The sequence below is a fragment of the Pteropus medius genome, unplaced genomic scaffold, assembly GCF_902729225.1.
Source record: "Pteropus medius unplaced genomic scaffold, Ma_sr-lr_union100, whole genome shotgun sequence".
NCBI classification, from domain to species: Eukaryota; Metazoa; Chordata; class Mammalia; order Chiroptera; family Pteropodidae; genus Pteropus; species Pteropus medius.
The window spans coordinates 928,119-950,931 of NW_024356333.1; the positions used below are offsets into that span (position 1 = coordinate 928,119).

Here is a 22,813-nt window from a genome sequence, read left to right on the forward strand (position 1 = left end):
AAAAATGAGACACACAGACAAATGGAATAGAACTGAGAGCCGAGAAATAAACTCACACACATATGGGCAGCTAATTTTCGACAAAGGAGCCGAAAAACATACGATGGAGAAAGGAAAGCCTCTTCAATCAACGGTCTGGGAAAATTGGAAAGCCACACGCAAAAGAATAAAGCTATGCCGCTATCTCACGCCGTACACAAAAATTAACTCGAAATGGGTTAAAGATCAGAAACAATACATAGAAGAAAACATAGGTCAAACTTATAGACCTTGGTCTCAGAGATGTTTTTGTGAACTTGACCCAAAGGCAAGGGATGTGAAAGCAAAACTTAATGAATGGGACTACATCAAACAAAAAAGCTTCTGCAGAGCAAAAGAAATTAAAACAAAAAGGCAACTAACCAAATAGGGGCAGAATTTGTACATGATACTTCCAATTAAGGGGATAATATCCAAAATATATAAACTCAACAATAAACAAAATGAAAAACCCAATTAAAAAACAGGCAGAGGACTTCAACAGACAATTTTCATAATGACATACAATCAACAGATATATGAAAAGATGCTCAACTTGACTATATGCAAATCAAAACCATAATGAGATACCATCTCGCACCTGTTAGAATGGCTATTATCAATAAGACAAGAAATAACGAGTGTTGGAGAGGCTGTAGAGAATAAGCAACGCTCAGAAACTGTGGGTGGGAATGTAAACTGGTACAGCCGCTATGGAAAACAATATGGACGGTCCTCAAAAAATTAAGAATGGAGCTAACATATGATGCAGACGCAGACACAGACAACAGCATGGTGGTTACCAGAGCTGGGAAGGAGTGGGTAATAAAGAGGGTAAAGGGGATCAAATACATGGTGACAAAAGGAGGCTCTGGGTGGTGAGCACACAAGCCATATACAACAGTGTATTATAAAAGTGTCCACCTGAAACTTATATGATGCTACTGACCAATGGTCCCACAATAAATCTAATGTAAAAAACAGACACAGCAAACATGAGACATATGAGGCTTCTGCTGAGGGAGCAGTGTACTTTTACAACAAACTTTTAGTAAGTACAAAAAGTACGCTCTAAAAAAAAGGATAAATAGTAAATACATAACCCAGTAACACGGTCACTTATTATCAAGTACACTGTACGTAATTCTATGTGCTATACTTTTATGGGACTGGCAAGTTTATTTACACCAGTATCACCACAAACACATCAGTAACGCATCGCGCTAGGACATTACGAAGTCACTAGGTGATTGGACGTTTTCAGCTCCATTATAATCATATGGGACCACTGTCACATAGGCAGGCCATTGTTGACCAAAAAGTTGTCATGCGGTTCATGACTGCATAACAGAACTAAACAATTAAGTAAATGGATGGTGGAAGCCAAGTTTCTAATCGCTGGAGTAGGTTACAGATAAGCAAGGGCAGAAAGCTAGAATGATCCATGTGGTGACGGATTAGAGTTCAAGACATCTTGATATAAAAATGCTTAGCCTAACATGTTAGCTTTAGATACAGATGATTACACATATATTTACACATAGGCATATACAACAGTATGTACGCATATATTTTCTTGTCAGCTGAGAGGACCCAGAATAATGACACCCCAGTCACACAGGCATCCCTAGTGTCTAAATCTTGGTTTCTAATAGCATAGAAGGATAAAAGGGACCAAGGCTCCTTGGAGAAATGACTGATTCTAGGACTGAGGCAGAAAATAGACAAGATGAGCCTAGAGCACCTTGTAATGTCAGAAAGTAAGAAAATGCCACACACACACACACACACACACACACACACACTCAAAAATAACAAAAACCCACAATGATGGGATATGTCAAAGGAACAGATGAAACCAACTGAAAGAGCTCACAATAGCCAAAGCTAAAACAATGTGAGCAACAAAATAAAGTGGGACTGCAGTATAACCCGGGTCTAACAGTATGGGTAGCCAAACGATACATCGATCGGTGATAAAATTACAAACTGCAGGGCCTTTTAAAAAAGCCTTTGACAATGGCACAGGAGCCTTAAAACCCTTTAAACCCTTGGTCAGTAATCTCACTTTAAGAACAAAAATCCTAAAGAAATAATAAATCAAATGAAAAACTTGGGCATATCCTAAAGCAAACTCTAAAAAGTGCTACAATAAAGATATAAACAAACTATATAGAAACAAGTATGGAGAAATTAATTTTGTATGAAAAACTTACATCTCAATTTCTATAAGAAATTTTAAGTTTGACTTTAAAGAAAAAAAGTCAGTGGCTAAATACTGAAATATTTCAAGCAGAAAGCTCGAGTCTTGGGAAACTGCAACATGTATTTCAGTTCTCCAAACAGAAAACTAGAATGGTTAGCTAAAATGAATACACACTGGCTGGATAAAGCTAATGGAAGGTGATTAATTCTACCAGGAAAGGCTGCGGCTCCAACCCTGAGGATGAAAATTAACTTGTTCTGCATGCAAAAGAGAGCATCTTTAAGCACATATTTGTTATAAAGAAAATTCTAGGAGCAGTGTGCAAAAACCGTTTGGAATATTTGAGAGAACAAAATCTAGAACCATGAAGCCCAGTAAGAAAAATTCCATTAAGACAGTCACGGCTTGAGCTAGTCCGTGGAAAGGAGATCAGAGGCAGAACAGTCTGCACGTGTCAACTTGACCGAACTTGACAGGGAGCGGGGGTGATAAAAACAACGCCCAGCTTTCAAGTCTTAGTGGCAGGGAGCACGGAGAGCACAAGTCTGGGAGGATAAATAGATGATGAATTTTGTTTTGGACATGTTACATTCAAAACAACATTGATATGGAGGTGCCCATAGCTTGAAATTCAAATCTAAGTCTCAGAAGTTAAAAATAAACATCAGAATGATAGTTTCGGTTACATGGAAATAACAGGTGAGGAGGGTTTGAGCGATGAGTGTAAAAAATGGATTAGGGCGCAAGCACTGAACCCCTGCGGACATGCATATTTAAGGATCACATGGAGAAGGAAGAGCCTTGGAAGGACCTGAGAAGAATCATAAAGTGCGAGAACCTCCAGAGGGTGTGCTGGACCAGCAACGCCAGCTGTCGAGATTTACAGAGAAGTCCAGCTGCTGGAAGTTAAGGTGGAGTCGTCAAATTGAGCAAAGCCAAGTTAATTAAGGTCTTTTTAAAAAAGCAGTGTTAAAATGGGAAGTTTATTAGTTCCTCAAAAACTTAAACATAAATTTACCATACGACTCAAGAATTCCACTCCTAGGTACATAACCCGAAGAACTCACAGATACATGGAAACGTATTCAGAGCAGCATTATCCACGGTGGCCAAAAGGCAGAAACAACCCAGTGTCCATAGACGGATAAATGGATACACAAATTGTGATATAGCTATACAAGAGTCTGATTCAGCCATATAAAGGAACGAAGTCTCCTATATGCTATAACAGGGGTGGATCTTGACCATGAATAAGCCAGATACAAAAGGGCAAATATGGTATCAGTCCACTTCTGTGAGGCATCTATCACAGGCAAATCCACAGGAGGGGGAGGGTAACGGGGAGTTATGGCTTAATGGTTACCGTCTGGGATGATGAAAATCTTTCAGAAAGAGTCGTAATGGTGACAATATTGCAAATGTACTTAACGTGTTTGAATTGTACACGTCATATCGTTAAAATGATAAGCTGTTACGTATATTTTACATTTTTTGAAGTAAAAAAGAACCCAAGGTGCAAGGAACAGCAAAGAAACTGTCCAGATGTGCAAAGTGTCCACTCTTCTTTCATGAACTTTAACTTGTGAAGCTCAATTAATACATGTTGAAGGCGGGCTGTTTTTTTCTGAAGGCAGAGATCTCAGCACCCAGCATTTCTAGATAAAAGGGGGAAACTGAAAAAATTTTGTGGGTGCACAGCAGCATGAAAAACATACTCAAAGTTATCATTTCGTTTTATATTTGGAAAACCAAATCATAATCTAGAGATAGAAAGGAATGCTGGGCCAAATCCGCTTTGATGATAAAAATAAACAAAGCTAGTGCATCGTGAGTGTAACATTCCTCAAAGGGTGAAGTCTCTCAGAATTGGAGGGTGGGGACTTGATATTTTATAAGTATCCAAACGACATCAATCTTCAGAATGAGGAAAACTGTGCAAGACAAATAACCCAAGTATGGTCCAAAAGAAACGAAAAGAGAAACTTGAGAGGCTCATCACCCAAACGCCACGTGTGGACCTGGCTAAAATCCTGACTGGCACACACCAGCTGCTGAAAAAAAATGCGAAGGTTTTTTTTTTTTTTTTGAGACTTTCGGGGACACGTGAACACTGCCTGAAGGCTGTGGAAGCTGAGGGTGGGGTACGGGGTGCCTTATTCAAGCTCCCCTAGGTTTTCCATGTTTGAAATCTTCCCCGCTCGTTTCTGGGGCGCCGCTGGGGCCTTCGGAAGCCCGCGGCCCCCGTGTCCCCTGACGCCGAGCCCGGGGCTCCCCGCAGCCCCCCGCCCTCAGGGATGGCGCGGGCCCCGCCGGAAGTCACCCAAGGCGTCCCCTCGGTCACCACCGGCGCCCGAAGACCCGCGTTCGCGTTTCCCAGGGACGCGGGCCGCCCGGCCCGGCGCCGCCCCCCGCCCGCGGAGCCCTCCCGCGGGGCCGGCGACGCTCGCCTGGGGCACGGTGGCCGCGCGGGGTCAGACGCCGCCGCCGGGCCGCGCGCTACTCACCCCGACGCCGGCAGCGCAGGAGCCCGGCCTTCCGGGACGCGGGCTGCGGCATCTTCGCGCCCGCCACAGCCCAGGTCCGCGCCGCGGTCGCCGCAGCGGGCAGGTGCCCAGGGGGACGCGCAGCACGGTGAGCGGTGGCGGCCGCGGGCTCGCCCAGTGCCCGCGCCGCAGCCTCCGCTCAGCGTGAGCGCACGCCGCGGCCACGTGACCCAGGCCCCGCCCCTCCGCGCCGCGGGTGACGTCACCGCCCGCAGGTGGTGCGCCGCGGCCCGGGCTTCGTCCAGAAAGTTCTCGAGGCCTCGCGCGCGCGGCCTTGGTGTCTGGGGTTTGTCTCCGGGCGGCCTTCGGGCTTTTCCCTCTTATAAAAATGCTTATGTTAGACAAATGCCCTGCAAAATATGAAAATGTGTTCGACTCACTTATGATGAAAGAAACGTGGGTTAAAAGCTAAAGGCGTGGCTGCAGTACAGCCTTCGGGGCAGCTGTGCAAAACCTCGAATATTGGGGACTGAGTGCAAGATAAAGCGCGCCTGGGGAACAAGGCCCACGTGGAGCCACATCAGCCTCACCTGGGCTTCCTAGGCGTGCCGAATCTTAAGGCCCAGGCCAGCCAGACCTATTTGGTAAGGGAAAGCTGCATTTTCCCGAGCCCGCCGGGTGACTGATGTAGTCCAAATGGCACTAAAATGTCCTTTGCAGTGCAGCATTGTGGTGAAACCCAGGGCCTTTGAGGCAGGGCTGATTAAACTAGCGTATGGGCTACGCTAGTTTGACTTTAGACACAGTTGCCTGATGAAATACAGACTTGAAATCTGAATTTCAGATAAAGAGTAATTTCAGATAAAGAATAAAGTATTATTTATCCAAAATTCGAATTTAACTGAGCTTACTGTATTTTTATTTGCTTAATCGTGAAATCCTAACCCCAAATTCTACCCTTAGTTTTCTCATCTAATGAAATGGGGATAATAATAGGACCTGTCTCATAAAGCTGCGTGAATGAAATGAGATGATCCATGCAGAGGACCTACCATGGGGTATGAAACATGAGAGCTCAATAAGATTAAATTCTTAATTATTATTTCATACAGGTGTGTGTTAGGATAAATTCCTACAAGTATGCTTTAGTTATAGGCTTAATTTAAGGCTTTTCTGAGCATTCGATCATACCAAACATCGTGTTTTGTGAAAAACCTTGAGCAAGTTAGCAGATATTTCTCAACTAGCTCCAGAATACAAACCAGATTTTTTAATTTCCATACAAAAACCAGTAATTGCCAACTGCAGGCAAGTATGGATTTCCTTTCAATCACTCCAAGTAGTTGGATGTTGATTCTGACTTGTTTCTGTTCCAGAATCAGTTGAAACAATATTCAAGAGGTTGTTTAAACAATGTGCTACGTCATTTCTAAGATTTATCCATGGGAGCTAGTATCTGAACTAAATAAATTATTACAAAACAGTTAATATTAGGCCCAGGGCTCTAAGATAAAGAACATTTCTGTCTTTTTCTTTCAGCAAAGCTGGTATTTACAATATCTTCCTTTCTGCTTACCAAAAAACTTACTCTCAAGTTTCAAAACTAGAGAAAAGATGTCACTTCCAGAAGATACTCTATGTACTACTATAATTCTTTTTTCTTTCCACTACAGAATTCTATTTTGTATGTTACTCTAATTTTAACAGATTCATGGGTTTATTGTAGTCAATTTTGACTACTTTCTAGAAACAGTTAAGGTAGAAATATGGGCCAAGAATATAATCACAACGTGGTGCTTACTTTGCGCCGCCAGGTTGACCTTTTAAAGGCTCGATCAAGTTACCCTGTCCATCTGTAGTACGTGAGCACAGGTCTTTCTAGCAATAGATATTAGAGAGTATTTTGCTAAATACATAGGTATAGAGAGATCATAAACGGGTCCTTTTTCTTTACGTTGTATATATTATCTCAAAAAACACCAGTTCCATGAAGGGAGGGGTGTGGGGTGTTTGCCTGCTCCATTGTCTGCAGCACCCCAGCACCTAGGAGGACACCTGGCCCAGTGAGGATAAACCACTCAATTGCTGACTGAATGAGCATAATAGATGACTCAAGTTGTTCCTTGTCAAAACTAGCTTGTTTTTTCCAGCGCAGGCTACGTGAGTGATCTTATCCTCAGTCTCCCCGACTCCTTTTTACTCTGTTCGACGTGTTCCTCACTCTTTTTCTCATTCTCTTTGTCTTTGTGAATCAAATATAACCACCTGCATCACGGTGACTGCAACAGCCGTCGCTCTCACCCAAAAGAAGTACCTTCTTTAGGCCCCTGGGGGTGTGTTCACACAGGATGGATATGGAATCCAGCTGCTGCTTCCCGTGATCCCAGCTAATGGGTTCTCAAGTCTGTTAGAACACAGGTTATCAATGAGGCATGCAATCCAGGAAGTGTCAAGAGAGCTGCAGGCCAGAGCCACAGGAAGGGACAGATGTGAAAAAGGCAAAATCAAAAGCAGGGAAGACGGAGTGTCTCCAAGGGACAGAAGGACACAGAGGAACGAATGGGGAGTCTGGCCTGGAGAGCGAGGCCGGGACACCCAGGCAAGTGGACTGGCCATCAGAAACCCAGGAACCCGACCAAGCACGGTGCCAGTGCCAGAATCTTCACGGGCAGCGAGAAAGGGGTTCGACGCAGTTGAGCCGAAGCTGTGATGTGCAAACCAAGGCTCTCTGGGCACGTCCTTCTGAGAAGACCACTGAGCCAGGTGGCCTGTCTGGAGTAGGAAGGAGCGGGCCAAGCCTCCAAGAGTGGGGCTGTCCCTGTGGTCCACCGGGACCAAGTGAGTCTGGCGAACAACTGGAGAACATTGTATGATAGAGTCTTAACTGTGTGACAGCAACATTTTTAATGTTCAGGGCCTTGCCACCCCAGAAGCTTGTGGCAGATGAGTGACAGAGTATTAAGAGCTATCGTTAAAGGGAGGAAAAGGCGCCCCTGTCGTAGACAACTCTGGTTGCTGCGTTTCTTATCACACTTCGCATAACTTCACGCTGTCGCAGACCCAGCCTCGCCTGTGGGTCGAAGGGCTAGGGGACTTTTTAACCCTTTATTAATGGGAATGATTCGTTTTCCTTTTATCAGCTGCTCTTAGATGGCTCCAATTCTGGGAAGATAGTGTCCAAATACCACTGAAAGGACTTGCAACCCAATCGTTTCCTTAACTCGACACGTTCGCTAATGTTTCCGTAGGGAATGAACCTCAGACCAGGTCTTCGTAAAAACACCTGCTCCTGAATGGAAGAAAGAGAGTTGCATTAAACCGAACAGATCTTAGGCAATCAAATCATGGCAACTAACATAGCAGTATGTATTTTTATCACCTGAGTTTTAAAAAAAAAAATACCTTTTGATTTCCTCTGTATAGGGACACACATACGACCTGGGACTCACTCGCCCCACAGTCTATGCTGTGATGGACCGCAGCAGAGGTGGCGTAGAAGGATTGGGAGGGTTGGGTCCTGCTTCTCGAGAGCCCATGAATCACAGCCACCTGTTTTAACATATCCCCTTTCTCCTGGTCTTCTTAATGATACTCGAGGACAAAAACCCTCACTCCCAGTCTCGATTGACACTTCTATGTCTTCAGAGATGGGGGACGGTGTGGGGCCAGGGGCCAGCGCATAGCAGAGTGATAGCGTTAACTAGAGAAGGCGTTTATGTATCGAAATTAGCATATGACGGGCATGCCACTCTGGATTTTCCCCAGGGGTCCTTGTCAGCTGTGGGTCTTAGCCGCAGTGTCGGGCCAGTCTTGGTTCTCCAGCGTGGTTCGGTGCACGGGATGGGCCTGAGGTGTTGTGATTTTGGAGTGAATGCTGGGAAAACCTGAGGCCACATCTCCCTGTCTGTCAAGCCCTCTCTTGTCCAGTGTCACTCATTAAATTTCCCAGTGTGCCGTGGCATACGATGCATTGATTTTATGTCAAATATTACATGCTTTGTAAGTTAGATGGAACTTTTTGTCACTATATCCTCTGTGAAATTCAGTGTTCGAGCCGACTGTTTAAATCTGTGATGAGTTTACAGAAAAGTAATCAAAAAATAAAAATAAGCTCAAGATCTCTTGTAATTAAATAAATACGATTTTAAACAACGATACATAATTTTTAACCTATCGGATTAGAAGAAATACCAAATTTAATTAAAACCAGGGTTGGAAAAGTTGTGGGGAAACAGGCACTTTCCTATACATTCGATGACAGTATAGGTGACAATCTAGACGGTGAAGGGCAGCATGGACATTATCCATCAGGATTTAAAATGCATGAACTTGTGGCCCAGGACATTCATGTCTTGAGATTTATTCCAGAGATATAGCTGCACAAATGCACAAAAAGATATGTGTAAAGGATGTTCATTTCAGCAGTTTTAAGGAAAACCCGAAAGCCGAGATGGTCAGAATATTTATCAATGGGGGACTATTAATGGGATCAATTTTAGTAGATCCATTCAAAGGAAATATTTTAAAGGATATATTTATATGTTCTGATTTTGAAAGACCTTGACAATATGTTTTTAAAATATACTAACAAATGGGGAAAAAATTGCAGAACAAAATATTGTGCAAATCTAGTTATGTAAAAGAAAAAGATATGTACTGTGAGTATATGTGTGTTAACAAGAAGCCTTAAACAGTAATTTAGTGATGACTTCGAGAGGTGGAACTATGGGGTCAGAAAGCTTACTTTTTACTTCATTAAATGAGTGGGTTTTACCTTTTTTAAAAAATCAGGAAATATAATAAACGTACAAAAAGTACATAAAATATAAATGTGCAACTTAATGAATTATTGAAAAATCAACCCGTGTAATGCTCGCTAGGGTGGGAAATAAAGCATTGCCAGCATCCCAGAAGCCCCCTGCCTTGCCCTTCCTGATCAGAAGAATCCCTCCTCTCAGTTTTAAATGCTGTCCTGATTATGGATTCATCGCTTTGCTTTTCTTTCTGACTTTGCTATCTAATTATACCTGCCCAGATTACATGGCTTAATTTTACCCATTTTAACTGTATAGAAATGGAATACCACCATATTCTATTGCGTTTGGCTGCTTTTGTCCACCATTATGTCTAAGATTTACCCATACTGTTGTATCTACAGTTGGTTAATTTTCATTGCCGTATCGATTAACTATATCACATTCATCCATTCTACTCTTGATGAGTATTTGGGCTGTATTCATTCTGGGCTAACGATGCTGTTTATGAACATTGTTGTTCACGTGCTCTGGTGCACAGACCCACGCATTTCTGTAGCACGTACACAGAAAGGAATTGCTGGGATAGCCATATCTTTTACTTAACGTTGCCCAACTGTTTTCCAAAATGAGTTTGTAATGATTACCACTCCCACCATCAGTGTCTGAGAATCTCTGTTGCTTACCGACACTCGGTCCTATTAGATTTTTAACATTTTTTTTTTTTAATCTAGGCAGCTGTGTAGAAACATCTCACTAAGGTTTTAATTCACATTGCCCTGATGACTAAAGCAATTGAGTATTATTACTTTTATCATTTAAAATAATAAATTAAAGAAACATTAGATCAAGACCAGGACCTATAATATCACGGAGACTCTTCCATACTTCTACCCGTGTGTCTGAAAGGAGGCCTTTTTGAGGTTACCGTCCGTGTCTGTCGTGCATGGATTCTTGCGAATTAAAATGAAGGCACAACTACACGTCCTCTGTATGTGTAGCCTTCCAGGTCCTGGCAAGGGGCTTAAGCCTTGGGGAGATATGCACAAACGAAGGGGCATGGCTTTGGTACAGAAATCGTTGACCACTGGTAGAAAAGAGGTAGCGGAGATTCCTGCGTGGTCCCCAGACCGGAGCAGCCACGTCACTTGGGAACCTCATGGAGGAAGATGAGAATCTAAGGATTTGCCCAAGGGGATGACAGCAGGAGAGGGGTTTGCTCCAGAGGGGCAATCCTTGGGGTGGGGGAAGAATAGATCTAGGGGGAAAAGGACTCTTGTGTTGGCTGATTTACTTCTGAGACATTTGAATTTTGGTACAAGTGTAACAGCTTAGAATGAACTAATTGAGAATACGGTCTGGAGATGCGGGGCCAGTAATGGAAGGGGTGCTGCTAATTTAAGAAAAACTGAGGGGAAAAAAATCCATCTCTGAAAATGCGGTAGAAGACTCCTTTAGAGAAAGCCCCACGCCGTACTCTCGTCTTTCCAGACCAGAGACGTATCCTTTCTTTACCTTGTACTCATCCAGCCAAACGTGCGCCAGTCTGAGACTGTTATATGTCATGGCTCTGATAACTCCGGATGAATGTGAGAAGAGCTGCTTAGTGATGTGTCCTACTCGAGAGCAGGGCAGTATAAAGATTTGGCCCCCGCACATCCAGATCTAGGCATAAAAAACACAGAAAACATATTAACATGTGTTTGCCAGGGATGGGCAACTGCTGAATTCTTTCAACATAATGATAGTTAACATTTACAAAGTTTCTTATTTCATGCAATCCTCACGACAACCCTATGATGTATGTGCCGTGATTATCCCCATTTTATGGATGAAAAAAGTAATACGTAGTTTGGTTAAGAAGTTTGCCCCATGACATAGAGAGCTGGTAGGCGGCAGAGCACAGGGTTCAAACTCATGGCCAGCGCTCCGATTCTAAGTGATTCTGCCTCTCTCATACACGGCCAGTTCTGATGCTGATGATGTGTGAAAAGTGGGAAGATAAAGTGTCTTAAAAGATTCTCAAACGGTACTCTGAGAATACCATTTTCAGAAGTACCTGAGTATTCCCGGACGTAAGCGAGTAAGAAGAGAAAGGCTGATCATGACCGAATTCAATTATTCATCTTTTTGTACTAAAACGCTCTATAGCATTTACTTTAAATAACTTTTTATTATATAAAAGTAAAATATGACTTGAAAAACTGGCAAATGTGGGAAAGCACACAGAAGAAAGTAAAAATTACTCTTTGTCCTAACACTTTGTTAGTCGGTATTAGTCTAGGTAGATGTGTGGAACAGTGAAGCATGCACAGGCGTGTGTGTGTGTGTGCGCGTGTGTAGGGGGAGGAAGGATGAGGTCACGAACGCCTTCCTGAAGAAACGACATCGAAGCCGTAGCTGTGGACCATGGCGGTGGGGACAGACGAAAGTGGACAGAGACGAAGGGTGATTTAGAGGTAGAACTGGTGGGATCCGCGGAGGGAGGTGAGGCCTGAGAGACCCAGCAGGTCCTCGGGGAGCGGGGTGAGTGGTGGGCACGTAGTGGCGGGGTCGTCCACCGTAAAGGGAACGGGGGAGGAGGAATGGGCTAGAGGGACTGGAAAACAGTTCTCTTTTTGCACTGTTGGGGTTAGCATGCCTAGGGGACATGCGAATGATGGTAACCTGTGGGCAGCAGGTCGCACAAGCTTCAGACGCAGAAGGCACTGGGGAGGAGCTGGAATTGGTGTCATCAGCATAAAGTCGGTCACTGGAGTGTGAAATGGATAAGGGTACTGAGCAGGAGGAGGAAGAGAAAGGGGGCCTTGGGGAAACCCCGTAGGGGCGGAGATGCTGAGCAGGTGGGCCGAGGAGGTAACCCAGGGCGCGCTGCAAGGGCCGCCTCGTCCTCTGGTTCGCGGACTTCGAGGTCCGCCTCGGTCGCCCTCTGCTGGCAGCAGGTGGGTTGTTTTTCAATCACAGTGTCCAAGGAGGTTCAGCCACCCTGGGCCGAATCTAACATGGCAGAACATCTAAGAGGTTCAGTCTGGGGGAGGCAGAGAAACCGGCTTCTTGTGGCCGGTGATGCTCCAAGTGTGTGGCAGGGCCTGGGTTCCCAGAGCACTGCCCCTCGCCCCCGCCTGAGGACACCAGGATGGAGCACAGGCCCCAGGAGTCATGGGGCCGGCCATGACACAAGCTGTTAGGGACAGTTCGAGGCTGGCCTCCACTCTGCCAGGGAAACCGAAGTGGGAATCTGAAGCCTGGTTATGAGAACCACTCCGAGGCTGGGCGTGAGGCCGCAGTGCCCTGGGCACCTGTGAGTCACCACCTGTCACGAGCAATAGTAACTCTGAGATCAGAGCAGCTAAAACAAATTCAGAGCATCGGAGGCTACCGAGAAAAGTGACTTAGAAACACCGCAGAACTCAGCCGGTCTCAAGACCTGAACTTGAGTATATAGTATGAAGCAGATTCGGAGCATACTACCTATGACTTCTGTGACTCGACCGCTCTGTGCCTCAGTTTCCCCATTATAAATAGGAAATAATGGTGGTACCGACCTCACAGGTATATTATGAAGATTAAATGAGTTACTACCTGTAAGATTGCAGAGCAGTGCATATCACACATAGCCAGAACTTGGTAAATAAAGGAAACGCAATTTTAGCCTTTACATTTTAAATGCCCCTTCAGTAGGGGAGCCATCTAAGACACACCTCCCTGAAGACGGGCTAGGTTCCCCTTTTGTGTGATCTCACAGTACTCCTTATTTCTCCATCGTTACGTTTATCAGAAGTAAAATTAAACGAGTAATGGAAGCTTCGAGCTTTGTGACGCGACAAACCACTTTACATTGTGCGCTGCTGGGTTTTAGCACCCAGCACAGGGCTTTGCACCTGACAGGTTCTCGATAAGCATTGCTGACTAATGAACGAATGAAGGAATGAGGATCATGTCATCTTCTGAACGCCCGGCATGTGGCACAGCCTGACACAGAAGGTGCTCTTTAAACGATGGCTGTATTTAACCCAAGTAGAACTCCTGAGAGAGTCCTAAACTAAAACTTTAGATTTGGGTGCTGTCACCATGCAGGTGTGAGTTACAGCCATGGGAGTTGATGCGGGTATGTGATGAAAAATCCTAATACGGACGCTGGCCGATCAGAGCGGAGGTGCCACCACAGGTCCTAGTGGCCCTAGCCTGCCAGGTGCTGTCCCTGTAGTTGCTGGATCACGGGAGGGTCCAGAAATCCTCGGGAAGGGTGGGGTGGTCGGACTGCAGGTGCGAGGTATTCAGCTGACTCAGAGTAGAGGTTTTTTCCCATCAGATAAGGAAATAATGGACTGTATTAACCACGAGCATGGCTTCACAGGTGCAAAATGGCTGACGATGGCCCTGAACTCTGAGGAGCACATAGGATGAGAAGAGAGGTCGATGAGGACAACAATCTTGGGAATCTCCATTTTTAAGAGATGCACAGAAGAAGTCCTGGGAAGGAAATTCAGCACCAGCAAGCAATGGAAGGGGAAGCAGAAGTGTCCTAAATCCAAGAAACTTCTGAAAAAGACTGGTCTGCAGTGTCTAATGCTGCAGTAACCTCAAGTATACGGAAGACCAAGAGCCATCCATTAGACACAGCAATATTAAACCGGTCACAGTTCCCAGAATAACATCGCAAGACGCTCAGGGCCCCCGGGACGCTGATTTACTAGAACGAAGAGGACGTGAGAAACGGAGACGTATAGACAGGCAGATGATCTTTTCTCGAGAAAGACAGGTCACTTCTCTTGGTCAGAGACCGCTGCCAGGGTCCAGAGAGTGCTTTAGCTATTTATTAATTAGATGTTTGTTTATGAAAAAGGGAGATTCAAGCACACCAAAAAGACCAGAAGGGGCCATTAGGAATGGAGTGGTTGAAAATATTGAAGCGAGCATAATTAATACATTGGAATAAGTTAACTATTGTTACTCTCTGGAGAGAATACCAGGGAAATAGGGAAAGGAATACACTCACTTTTCAACTAGGCTTGTATCATTCACAAAATTGATTTTATTCTGAGACACAAGAATGTGTTTATTAACTTATCAGGTCCCGACAGGGGGCCATTCCGTATACTATATTCTCAGAGCCATGCAATAAAATGAGGAATAATCAATGAAACAAAGAAGAGTGCTAAAGGCATGGGTCTTATAAAATAATTCCTGGGTCTAAAGAGAAGACATGAATGAAAAAAAAAAAGCAGCAGCAATGAAAATAACGGATTTACAGAAGGCTGCCAAATAGGAGAAGAACATACTGCTCTCGGTATTCCTATAGTCATAATAAAGTATCTGAAGCTTTACGAAAGACGTCTGTAATTTTAAACCAGCCAAAAGGAAGGAAGGAAGAGGGAGATAAAATCCAAACCAGAAAAAAATCGGAGAAAGAAAATACAAAAAGCAAATTAATACGTGCCAAGATAACATAAGAAAATCAAAGTACAGTCTCTGCAGATGACTTCGCAGAGCACAAGGAACAGATGGCAAAATTTAAACTTGAATAACAACGGCTGTCGCTTATTAATCGGCTCCTATAAATTCATGGATTAAGCTGCTTTCTCTGCACTAACATGTCTCTGTTGGGAAAAGAGACAAACGAGACAGAGAAAAATGAGGGAAAAAATGGCAAGGGTAATAGCGGTGAGCTCCCGGCCTAGATTTTTATGCACAGTCCAAAGTGATCGTTATAAAAACCGATTAGAATTTAGTCAAAAACAAATGTTTACACGTGATAACCATGGGACAAACCTTTGAATAGTACTTTATGTTTTCTTTGGACTCTCCCCAGGAAGATTTACTTGGTGCTTTATCCTCTACCCCAATTATTTCATGAAATCTTCATAAGATTCCGAGAATGGCATTTATATTTACTTCTACTTAACGGGCGAGGAAACTGAGAACTAGAAAAATGAATGACTTGCCGAAAACCACAGAGCAAGTAAATAGTAGAGCTGGGACTCTAAGGCCCGAGGCCCAGTGTTCTGACATCATAGGATTTTTAAAAAAAATTTTTTTTGAGCTGTAATTCATATGCTACAAGAAATTCACCCTTTGAAAGCATACAGTTTAATGATGTTCAGCATTTTCACAAGACTGGGAAAGCATCACTACCGTGGAGGACATATTTAGCGCCCCCACCTCGGAAAAAAGAAACCTGGAACCCTTTAGCAGTCTCCCTCCTTCCTCTAGCCCCGGGCAACCCTGAATCTACTTCCTGTTTCCATGGATTTGCTTAGTCTGGATGTTTCGTATGAATGGACTCATATAAATGTGTGGCTGGCTTCTTCCACGTGCCATAATGATGTCAAGTTTCATCCGTTTTGGAATGAGCATCTCAGACTTTAAGAGTTAGGAGACAACTCAGACATCCTCTCCTGAGCCCTGTCATTTAACAGATGGAGAGACTGAGAACTAAGATGGCCCGTATGCTTAGTGGCATCCAGGTCCCCTCCTCCTAATCCTGTTATTCCCGCTGCAGTAAAACTAAGACCATCCGTATAACAGAAAAGAATTCCGCAAGGAGATTAAAGGTATTATATTAATTTGATACCATACATTAGAAATAACATATGGTAAGAAAACCTGATGTTTTATTAAATGTTTTCGATTTTTGCAAAGAGTCTCATGAATTGTATATCTCACGAGACATCAGAATGGTACTGGACACTCGTGTAGAAAAATGGCATAATTGCCACAGCAGATTACGTGACTTAAAGTTAGATTTCGCTCTCTATGTACAAAGGTAACTATTTAAAAATCAAAATCTGAATTACCCTTAGCGAAAGTTCCAAATTTTCCCCTCCCCAGAGGTCCATGCCCTTGTCGTACTGTCCAATCTCATTAAAATAATGCCTTCTTATAGCAAAAATTCCTCCAGCCATTGCAGGAGACCTAAAAAAGACACAAAAATAGTCAGTTGATTTCAAGACTCAGTCATTATGAATTTCTGCCAAGATTATATTGAACATTGCTGATAACGTAGTTAAAAACTAGAAAACAACCATATTAACTAATACTGAAATTATCTTAACATACATTTAAGTATGTAAAAATTATTAAATTAAAACCATAACGACCCCAAAGAAGACAATAACCTTTACTTATCTCGCAACAAGTTATGCAGGCAATATATATTAAATGTTGTCTTGTTCGGAGAGAAAATTACCTTTAGAATGTGAGTTTCCCATGGGGATGACGACTGAATTGGGGAGGAGTTTAGAGACCCCTCCCCTTCTAAGGGCATTAAGTGAATTGTAATATTTATTTCTGAAAAAACAATCATATTACTAAACATCTATTTTTTTTTTTTGTCTACCAATAGAGGGCCCAACAATACCAAATTAAATAGTTTTAAAATTAAAATAACTACACGTTCATTCGTTCATTCATTCATTTGTTCAAAAGAGTGTCTATTAGGCATCTATCACGTGTTAGGGATAAATTAGTGAGTCAGAGGCAGAGGCGTAAGTCAGGATGTCAGGCGGAGGTCACTGCCGTGGTCCCAGAGAAGGATGATGGAATCCTGGATAGCAGTATAGCAACGAAGGCTGTGCGATGTGGCCAAACTCTCGATGTATTTTGAAGACAGGACAGAGGACTGAGACTTGGGCACTTCTGAGTAAGAGGCTGGAGAGAAGAGGAGGATCGAGCAGAGGAGGAGGAGGAGGAGCAGCGAGGCCAGGGGACTGTGGGGTCCTGGGGCCGGGGAGGAAGGCCTGTCGAAGAGAAGGGAGAGGTCCACCGCACGGGCGCTGCTGGCAGGCCAGAGGGACGAGGACTGAGAACCGAACGCTGGATTTAACACTGCGAAGGCCATTAACGAGGTCTGGCTGGGGGAGGGAACGAAGCCCGATTAAAGCGTGTTTAAGAGACGAGAGTTAACAGAGGCGGCGATAAAGGACTTCCTCGGCCACGGCGTTAGAAACTTTACTCGTGTGGTTTGTGAAACAGATTAAGAGGAAAAGGAGAGAAATGAGCGTGGTGTCCAACGTTATCAGTAAACGTGAAAAGTGACCTGGACGAAATAGCCTCATGAATGCAGTGAAAACTCAGTATTCAAATTGTTCTCACATTTAGACATACAGATTTCAAGGCTAATAATCTCGGAAAATCAGGTTTATCTCAACCTGTAAAAGGACAGGTAGAAGCCCTGGGATGAGTATTTTATAACTGAATTCGGCAAAGACATCGCCCACAGCGCTGACCGGCGCACAGCTGGCTCCTGAGCACCGAGTCCACGTTCCGAGGGTGGACATCCGCGATCAGGGGGACACTTCCCAGGGAGCTGCTGCGAGCTGGGGCGAGATGCTCATTTTCAACGGAGAAAACGCAAAACCTACCAAATTCTATTATTACAGCCTTTTAGAAACAAGATAAATAACCGAATACCATTAAGCCCAAGAAACTGAAGGAATAATCTCTGAAAGTTTTTCTTTTCCCCAAGTAGTACTCCACACACGCCGCTTGCCCGCATCCAGAGGAAATCTCACCGGATGGGTCTAGTCAGTCCTTCTGGTCCATCCAGCTCATAAGAGAAAACATTGTCCCATTTAAACTGCAGATACCAGTCGAAAGCTCCTCTCACTAGAGGCGAGGGCCTGTATTCCAGGGTCGTGGAGTCAATGACATCTATCACAGGGCACACCACCATTTTGCGGTCCTTGGAGATGGCATACAGCAAGGGCTCCAGCCACACACGGTTCACCTCGCAGTGGCTATCCAGGAACACCAGAACGTCCCCTGGGGAAGCAAGAACAGGCTGGTGTTGGTCCGCATGGACGAAATATCTAACGACCCAAATCAACGTTCGAAACAACCAATTTGTCGAGCATTTACTATGGATCTGGTTCTCCAGGTGCTTTCAGTTCCATTGGGGGAGACAAGAAACACATCCTTTATTTTGAACCAGAAACGTGGGACATCGTGCCCTACGGATTGTTCAGGAGTTGCTGGTGAACGTGGTAAAGAGTGGGTTTCGGGAAGATTCTAAAGAAGCAGGTGGAACAGAGCTAGCCTTCGATTAAACATAGTTTAGCTTAGCTTTGCTAGATCACCTCAATTTAGCAAATGTTTACTGCAAGGATGCTTTCTTTGGTGTTTAGTTTGGTGCTCGGGATGCAAAGATGCATAATTATTATTGCTCTTGAGTTCAAGCTTTAATGTGGTTCTATTCTGCTCAGAGAACGTGGTGGGGATTGCATGGCCAAAATAAAGAAACTGTGTTTGGTGAGGTCCAGTGCGAGCATTGGGACTGTTCTTTGGGGCAATCGTTTCTTTAGGACGATTTGGCAATATCCATCACAATGTGAAAGAAGAATTTCTTTTACAAGGCCACTTGGAGCCATTTATCCCACAGGCGCCAGCATACGTTTGCGTAGAGATAGATAAACGTACGAGAATTGCCAGTGAAGCATTTTTTTTTTGAGGAATAGTAAAAAATAAAAATCATTTGAAAAATGGCTAAACAAATGATGGCCACCCATTCACGGAATCCATACCGAATTACCACACTATGATCAAAAAACTGACGTGAGTCTTAAGTACTGTCATGGGAAAAGTTCCAAAACATTGAAATTAAAAGAGTAAGTCTCGGGACAATATAGTGTGATTCTATATATCGAAAAACCCTTAAAGCTGTACGTATACACACACGTGTATTCATGTATAAAACCCAAGGTCTCAAAGCGCACACTCCGCGCTGTGTTAGTGGCTCGTGTTGCGTTTGGGACGATGAGTATGTATCGTCTGTGTAGTTAGGTGAGAGCACATCTCCATCGGTTAGGCCGACACAGCGAAAGAGAATCAGATTCTGCTGTCATTCGGTCTCCTGCCCATAGGGAGGCCGTGCTGAGGAAGAGACAGCTCGTCGGATCGCAACGCGGCCTGACGAAGCCCTTGGACACTTCCCCTCTCCCCTGGTTCTAGTTCAGGGTTCTGCCGGCAACCTCTGAGCGTCAGGCTTCTGGGAAGCTGGACGGCAGGGAAGCTCGGACGCCCCCCGGGGCTCCTCCCCACGCAGTGTTGGCTGCTCAGGCCCACAGCTGAGCCCCTCCCCGGGAGCCCCTGATGGAGGATGGGGGCTGCCTTGTCCAGGGCAATGTCCCCTCTCTGCACTGCTCCTGGTGGCAGCCCAGAGTGTGCCGCTCAGAGAGCCTTGCAGTGAGGAGAGGGTCTGACAGCTTCCGAAGCTTCCTTCGGGATCTACTGTGGTATTCACAGCAAGGCCTTCTCCCCCGGGGCTCCCAGCCAATGACCAAGCACCCTGGGGAGAACCCGAGCCGGGCCACTGGGGCCCAATGCAGGATTGCCCGAACAGACCATCTGAGCTCGCGGTCCCCGCCAGCCCAGCTGAGCCTCTCTGAAGCTCTTTCAACCCAAACCTCCTTCCTTTCCTCTCTCTTTTTCCAGGGGCCAGGCCAGCAGCTTCTGGCCCGCACTCCTCCCTCTCCCCTTTATCCTTCGTGGACATTTCTCTCCGTAATCTCTTTCCCTTCTTGTTTCATCTTGGCCTCGGTGGCCCTGAACTGGCGCCCATGCTGGCTTCAGAGTCTCCCGTGGGATGAGCAGCTGCACCCCAGCCCAGCTCGCCCCACGAAACCCTGCTTCCCTCACTCCCAGCAAGCGTGGCTCCCGAGAGCACCCCCGTGGGTTCCCTGGGTCTCCAGCGCCACTCAGAGTCTGTATCTGGGGGCCTCATCCTGTAGCAGGGGCTGACATCAGGGTCCCTGCAAAGGAATATCTTCTATTGGACATAACAAATGAACTACTTTGAGTCAAAAGAAGACTAAAGACTCATATGACTGAAATCCATGTCCACTCTGTTTCTTCCAGTGGAGACATGGAGCGTCCCCATGAGGATTACTTCTGCACTGGCAGACAGATCTCTGTGACACAGACACTGGGTCCCATCCCAAAAGAAATGTTCGTACCTGAAGCACGAGACGCTCCGATCAGCCGCGCCCGAATCAGCCCCTCTCTCTTTTGGTTCCTTATTAATTTGATCTTTCCCCGAAACATTTCCAGGTGATGGTCTAGTTTTTCTTTCAAATCATCTGGGCGGGGAAAAAAATCCAACACTTGACAATTAATAAACTGTAACTATAGAAATGAAAACAGTTTGTCATCATTGCAATTGCTTCCTACGAACCATGCTAATCCACAGACGTTCTAACTTTAAAAGGAAGTTTTACCTCACGGAAGGAAGAGAAAGAAAAGGGATTCAGCATCAAAATCAACTATAAATATTCTTCGATGTTTTCAGTGAAATACCTCGATTTTAATAAGTCATTATTAAAACTTTATTAGAAAAGGCATGAGTTATTTCACTTTGGAGCAGTCTGACTTTATTACTCAAAACGGTACTTACAACAGCTCAGGCAAGCCGTCAACCCCCTAGTCTGTTTCCTGGTTGGCAAGAAGCACTGTCCACCGTATTCCTTGCCCTGCTGTAGTGAGAGCAGGAAACACATCTCTTGGCACAGAGCCTCGTACCCGACAGCCACTTAATATTTGGAGATTAATAGGATGACGATAAAGGAGGCTGGGCTCAGGTGAGATGGATGCAGATGCCCCAGAGTTTTCCTAAGTCCTAGGACTCTGGACCAGGAGGTGGGGCATCAGTGGAAGCAGGTTCCTTGTCATCTGGGCGAAGGAGGGATCTCCTTCCTTGTCTTTAAGAAGAATGCCGGGCACTGCTCAGAGGCAGACAGGGTTGGGGGGGCGGCGGCTCAGCTCCCAGGTGAGCAAACACCTCTCCAACAACCAGGACGCAGAGGAAGTCTGGGAGCCAGATCGAGGAAATGAAGGCATTCCGGCAGCGGTAATTTCTGACATCAAGTGGAGGGCCTGGGTTTTTCAGAAGGTGGTCATGTTGTTGCCTTGTTGTCAACAGGGACCAGGACTCTGAATAAGCTGGATGGCAGCAGGCCAGCTCTGGACATGGCTCTCACGTAACTCAGTGGGGGTGGTCCCCAGGCCCGTCTGCTACCCCCCCAGGCTGAGGGAGTCATCGGAAGTGCCTAGTGGTGTCAGCTGGGAAAGGCAAGTTGCACTTCAGAAACGTCTCCTATAGCCCCAAATCACTGCAAATTAAAAGCAGGAATGCGTCCATCTTTGCCTCCATCGGAACTCGGAACACCCCATTTCCCACATTTTCTGGGTTGAGGCCCTGTGGGAGTCGAAGCCTGAGCTCCTCGGTGGGGTGGGTAAAATCGCCACAAGCCACGTGACCGTGGGTCAGGGAGGGGATGCAGAAGCACAGCCATATCTTGGTTAACAGCAGTGAGTCCCCTGATGGCTAAAGAATGTATAAGCGGGTCACCAGGTACATCTCCGAAGTCACGGTGTGGTTCTGGAAGGCTGGGGGAGGGGTCCTGGGGCCGTCTGGGATGGCATCCCCACGGCACGACCCCTGTCCTGCTGGGTGAGAAGGTACGACTCCACGGTCCAGCAGAAGAACCCATCCTGTTCCCTCCTGCTCACGGCTCTACTGGGGGCTTCTTGCCCAGCACATGGCCACATGTTGCTCCCTACTACTGATCAGAGAAGGGATCCGACCATCTATCTACGTGCCCGCCCACGCACGAGACCAGAAATAAATAGCACCGTGCCCCTCTGATGTGGGTGGCTCCCACAGAAATAGTGTCATGCAGGACAGTGCCTGGCCAACATGTGAAATTCCTAAACATGGCTGCCATTAGCTTGAGTTACATTCTACCTTTGAGTCGAGGCATCTAGAGTTTCTTCCTTTTCTTGTTGTTCCTACTGTTTCTCCTCTTTTTCATTCCCACCCCACCGTGGGTCCGATTCACAGTGGGCTAAGTAAACGTCCAGGTAGGAAACCTATGTGACACTGACTCATTGTTGCTGCCACAGAGTGTGGATGCTACAGGGACCTGCAAACTCCAAAACTCTTTTCACTAATCCGGGTCCCTCTTGGCTTGCCTCCGGTTTGTAATTAAGTTGTAAAACAATACAACTAATTTCAAATGCTAAGTGTAGTTAATCGGATTTTGTACTAATATCGTGAATCTTTAAGCCAGGGAGCATGCAGGAAGAAGCGCTTAACTGTAGTTGGTCCAATCAGAATTCTTTCATGTGATGGAACTGGATCGTGTCTCTTCCTGGCATTAAGCCTGTAATAGCTCCCCATTTTCTCCAGATAAAATTTAAACGATGCCCTTTTACAAGCAGTTGCCTTTTTATATCTCTGGTTTTACGTCCAGCCCTCCTCCACAATGCCACATTCACACGTAAATGACCAAAATACAGAACTACTCCAAACTCGCCATGTTTTCTCCCATCTCCGGGCCTTTACAAAGCTGTTTCCT

The 22,813-nt window shown here is 45.3% G+C and overlaps 2 protein-coding genes across 3 annotated transcripts in view; both read right to left on the reverse strand.

The window, feature by feature from the left end:
- The window catches only part of GALNT11 (polypeptide N-acetylgalactosaminyltransferase 11), a 44,381-nt gene extending 39,480 nt beyond the window's left edge, over positions 1-4,901 (reverse strand). The window contains exon 1 of one of the 2 annotated variants that reach the window (XM_039861237.1): positions 4,729-4,894. The gene's annotated coding sequence lies outside the window, so the exon portion shown is untranslated. Of the gene's footprint in view, positions 1-4,728 lie in introns of both variants that reach the window. The other variant, XM_039861244.1, reaches the window with a different exon arrangement.
- Positions 4,902-7,592: 2,691 nt separating this feature from the next.
- The window catches only part of GALNTL5 (polypeptide N-acetylgalactosaminyltransferase like 5), a 36,784-nt gene continuing 21,563 nt past the window's right edge, over positions 7,593-22,813 (reverse strand). Inside the window, exons 5-9 of the mRNA XM_039861253.1 lie at positions 20,414-20,536; positions 17,975-18,224; positions 16,259-16,376; positions 10,977-11,126; positions 7,593-7,996 (exon numbers count right to left, since the gene is read on the reverse strand). Of these exons, the coding sequence (XP_039717187.1) occupies positions 7,844-7,996; positions 10,977-11,126; positions 16,259-16,376; positions 17,975-18,224; positions 20,414-20,536 (794 nt within the window). The 3' untranslated portion in view covers positions 7,593-7,843. The remainder of the gene's footprint in view (positions 7,997-10,976; positions 11,127-16,258; positions 16,377-17,974; positions 18,225-20,413; positions 20,537-22,813) is intronic.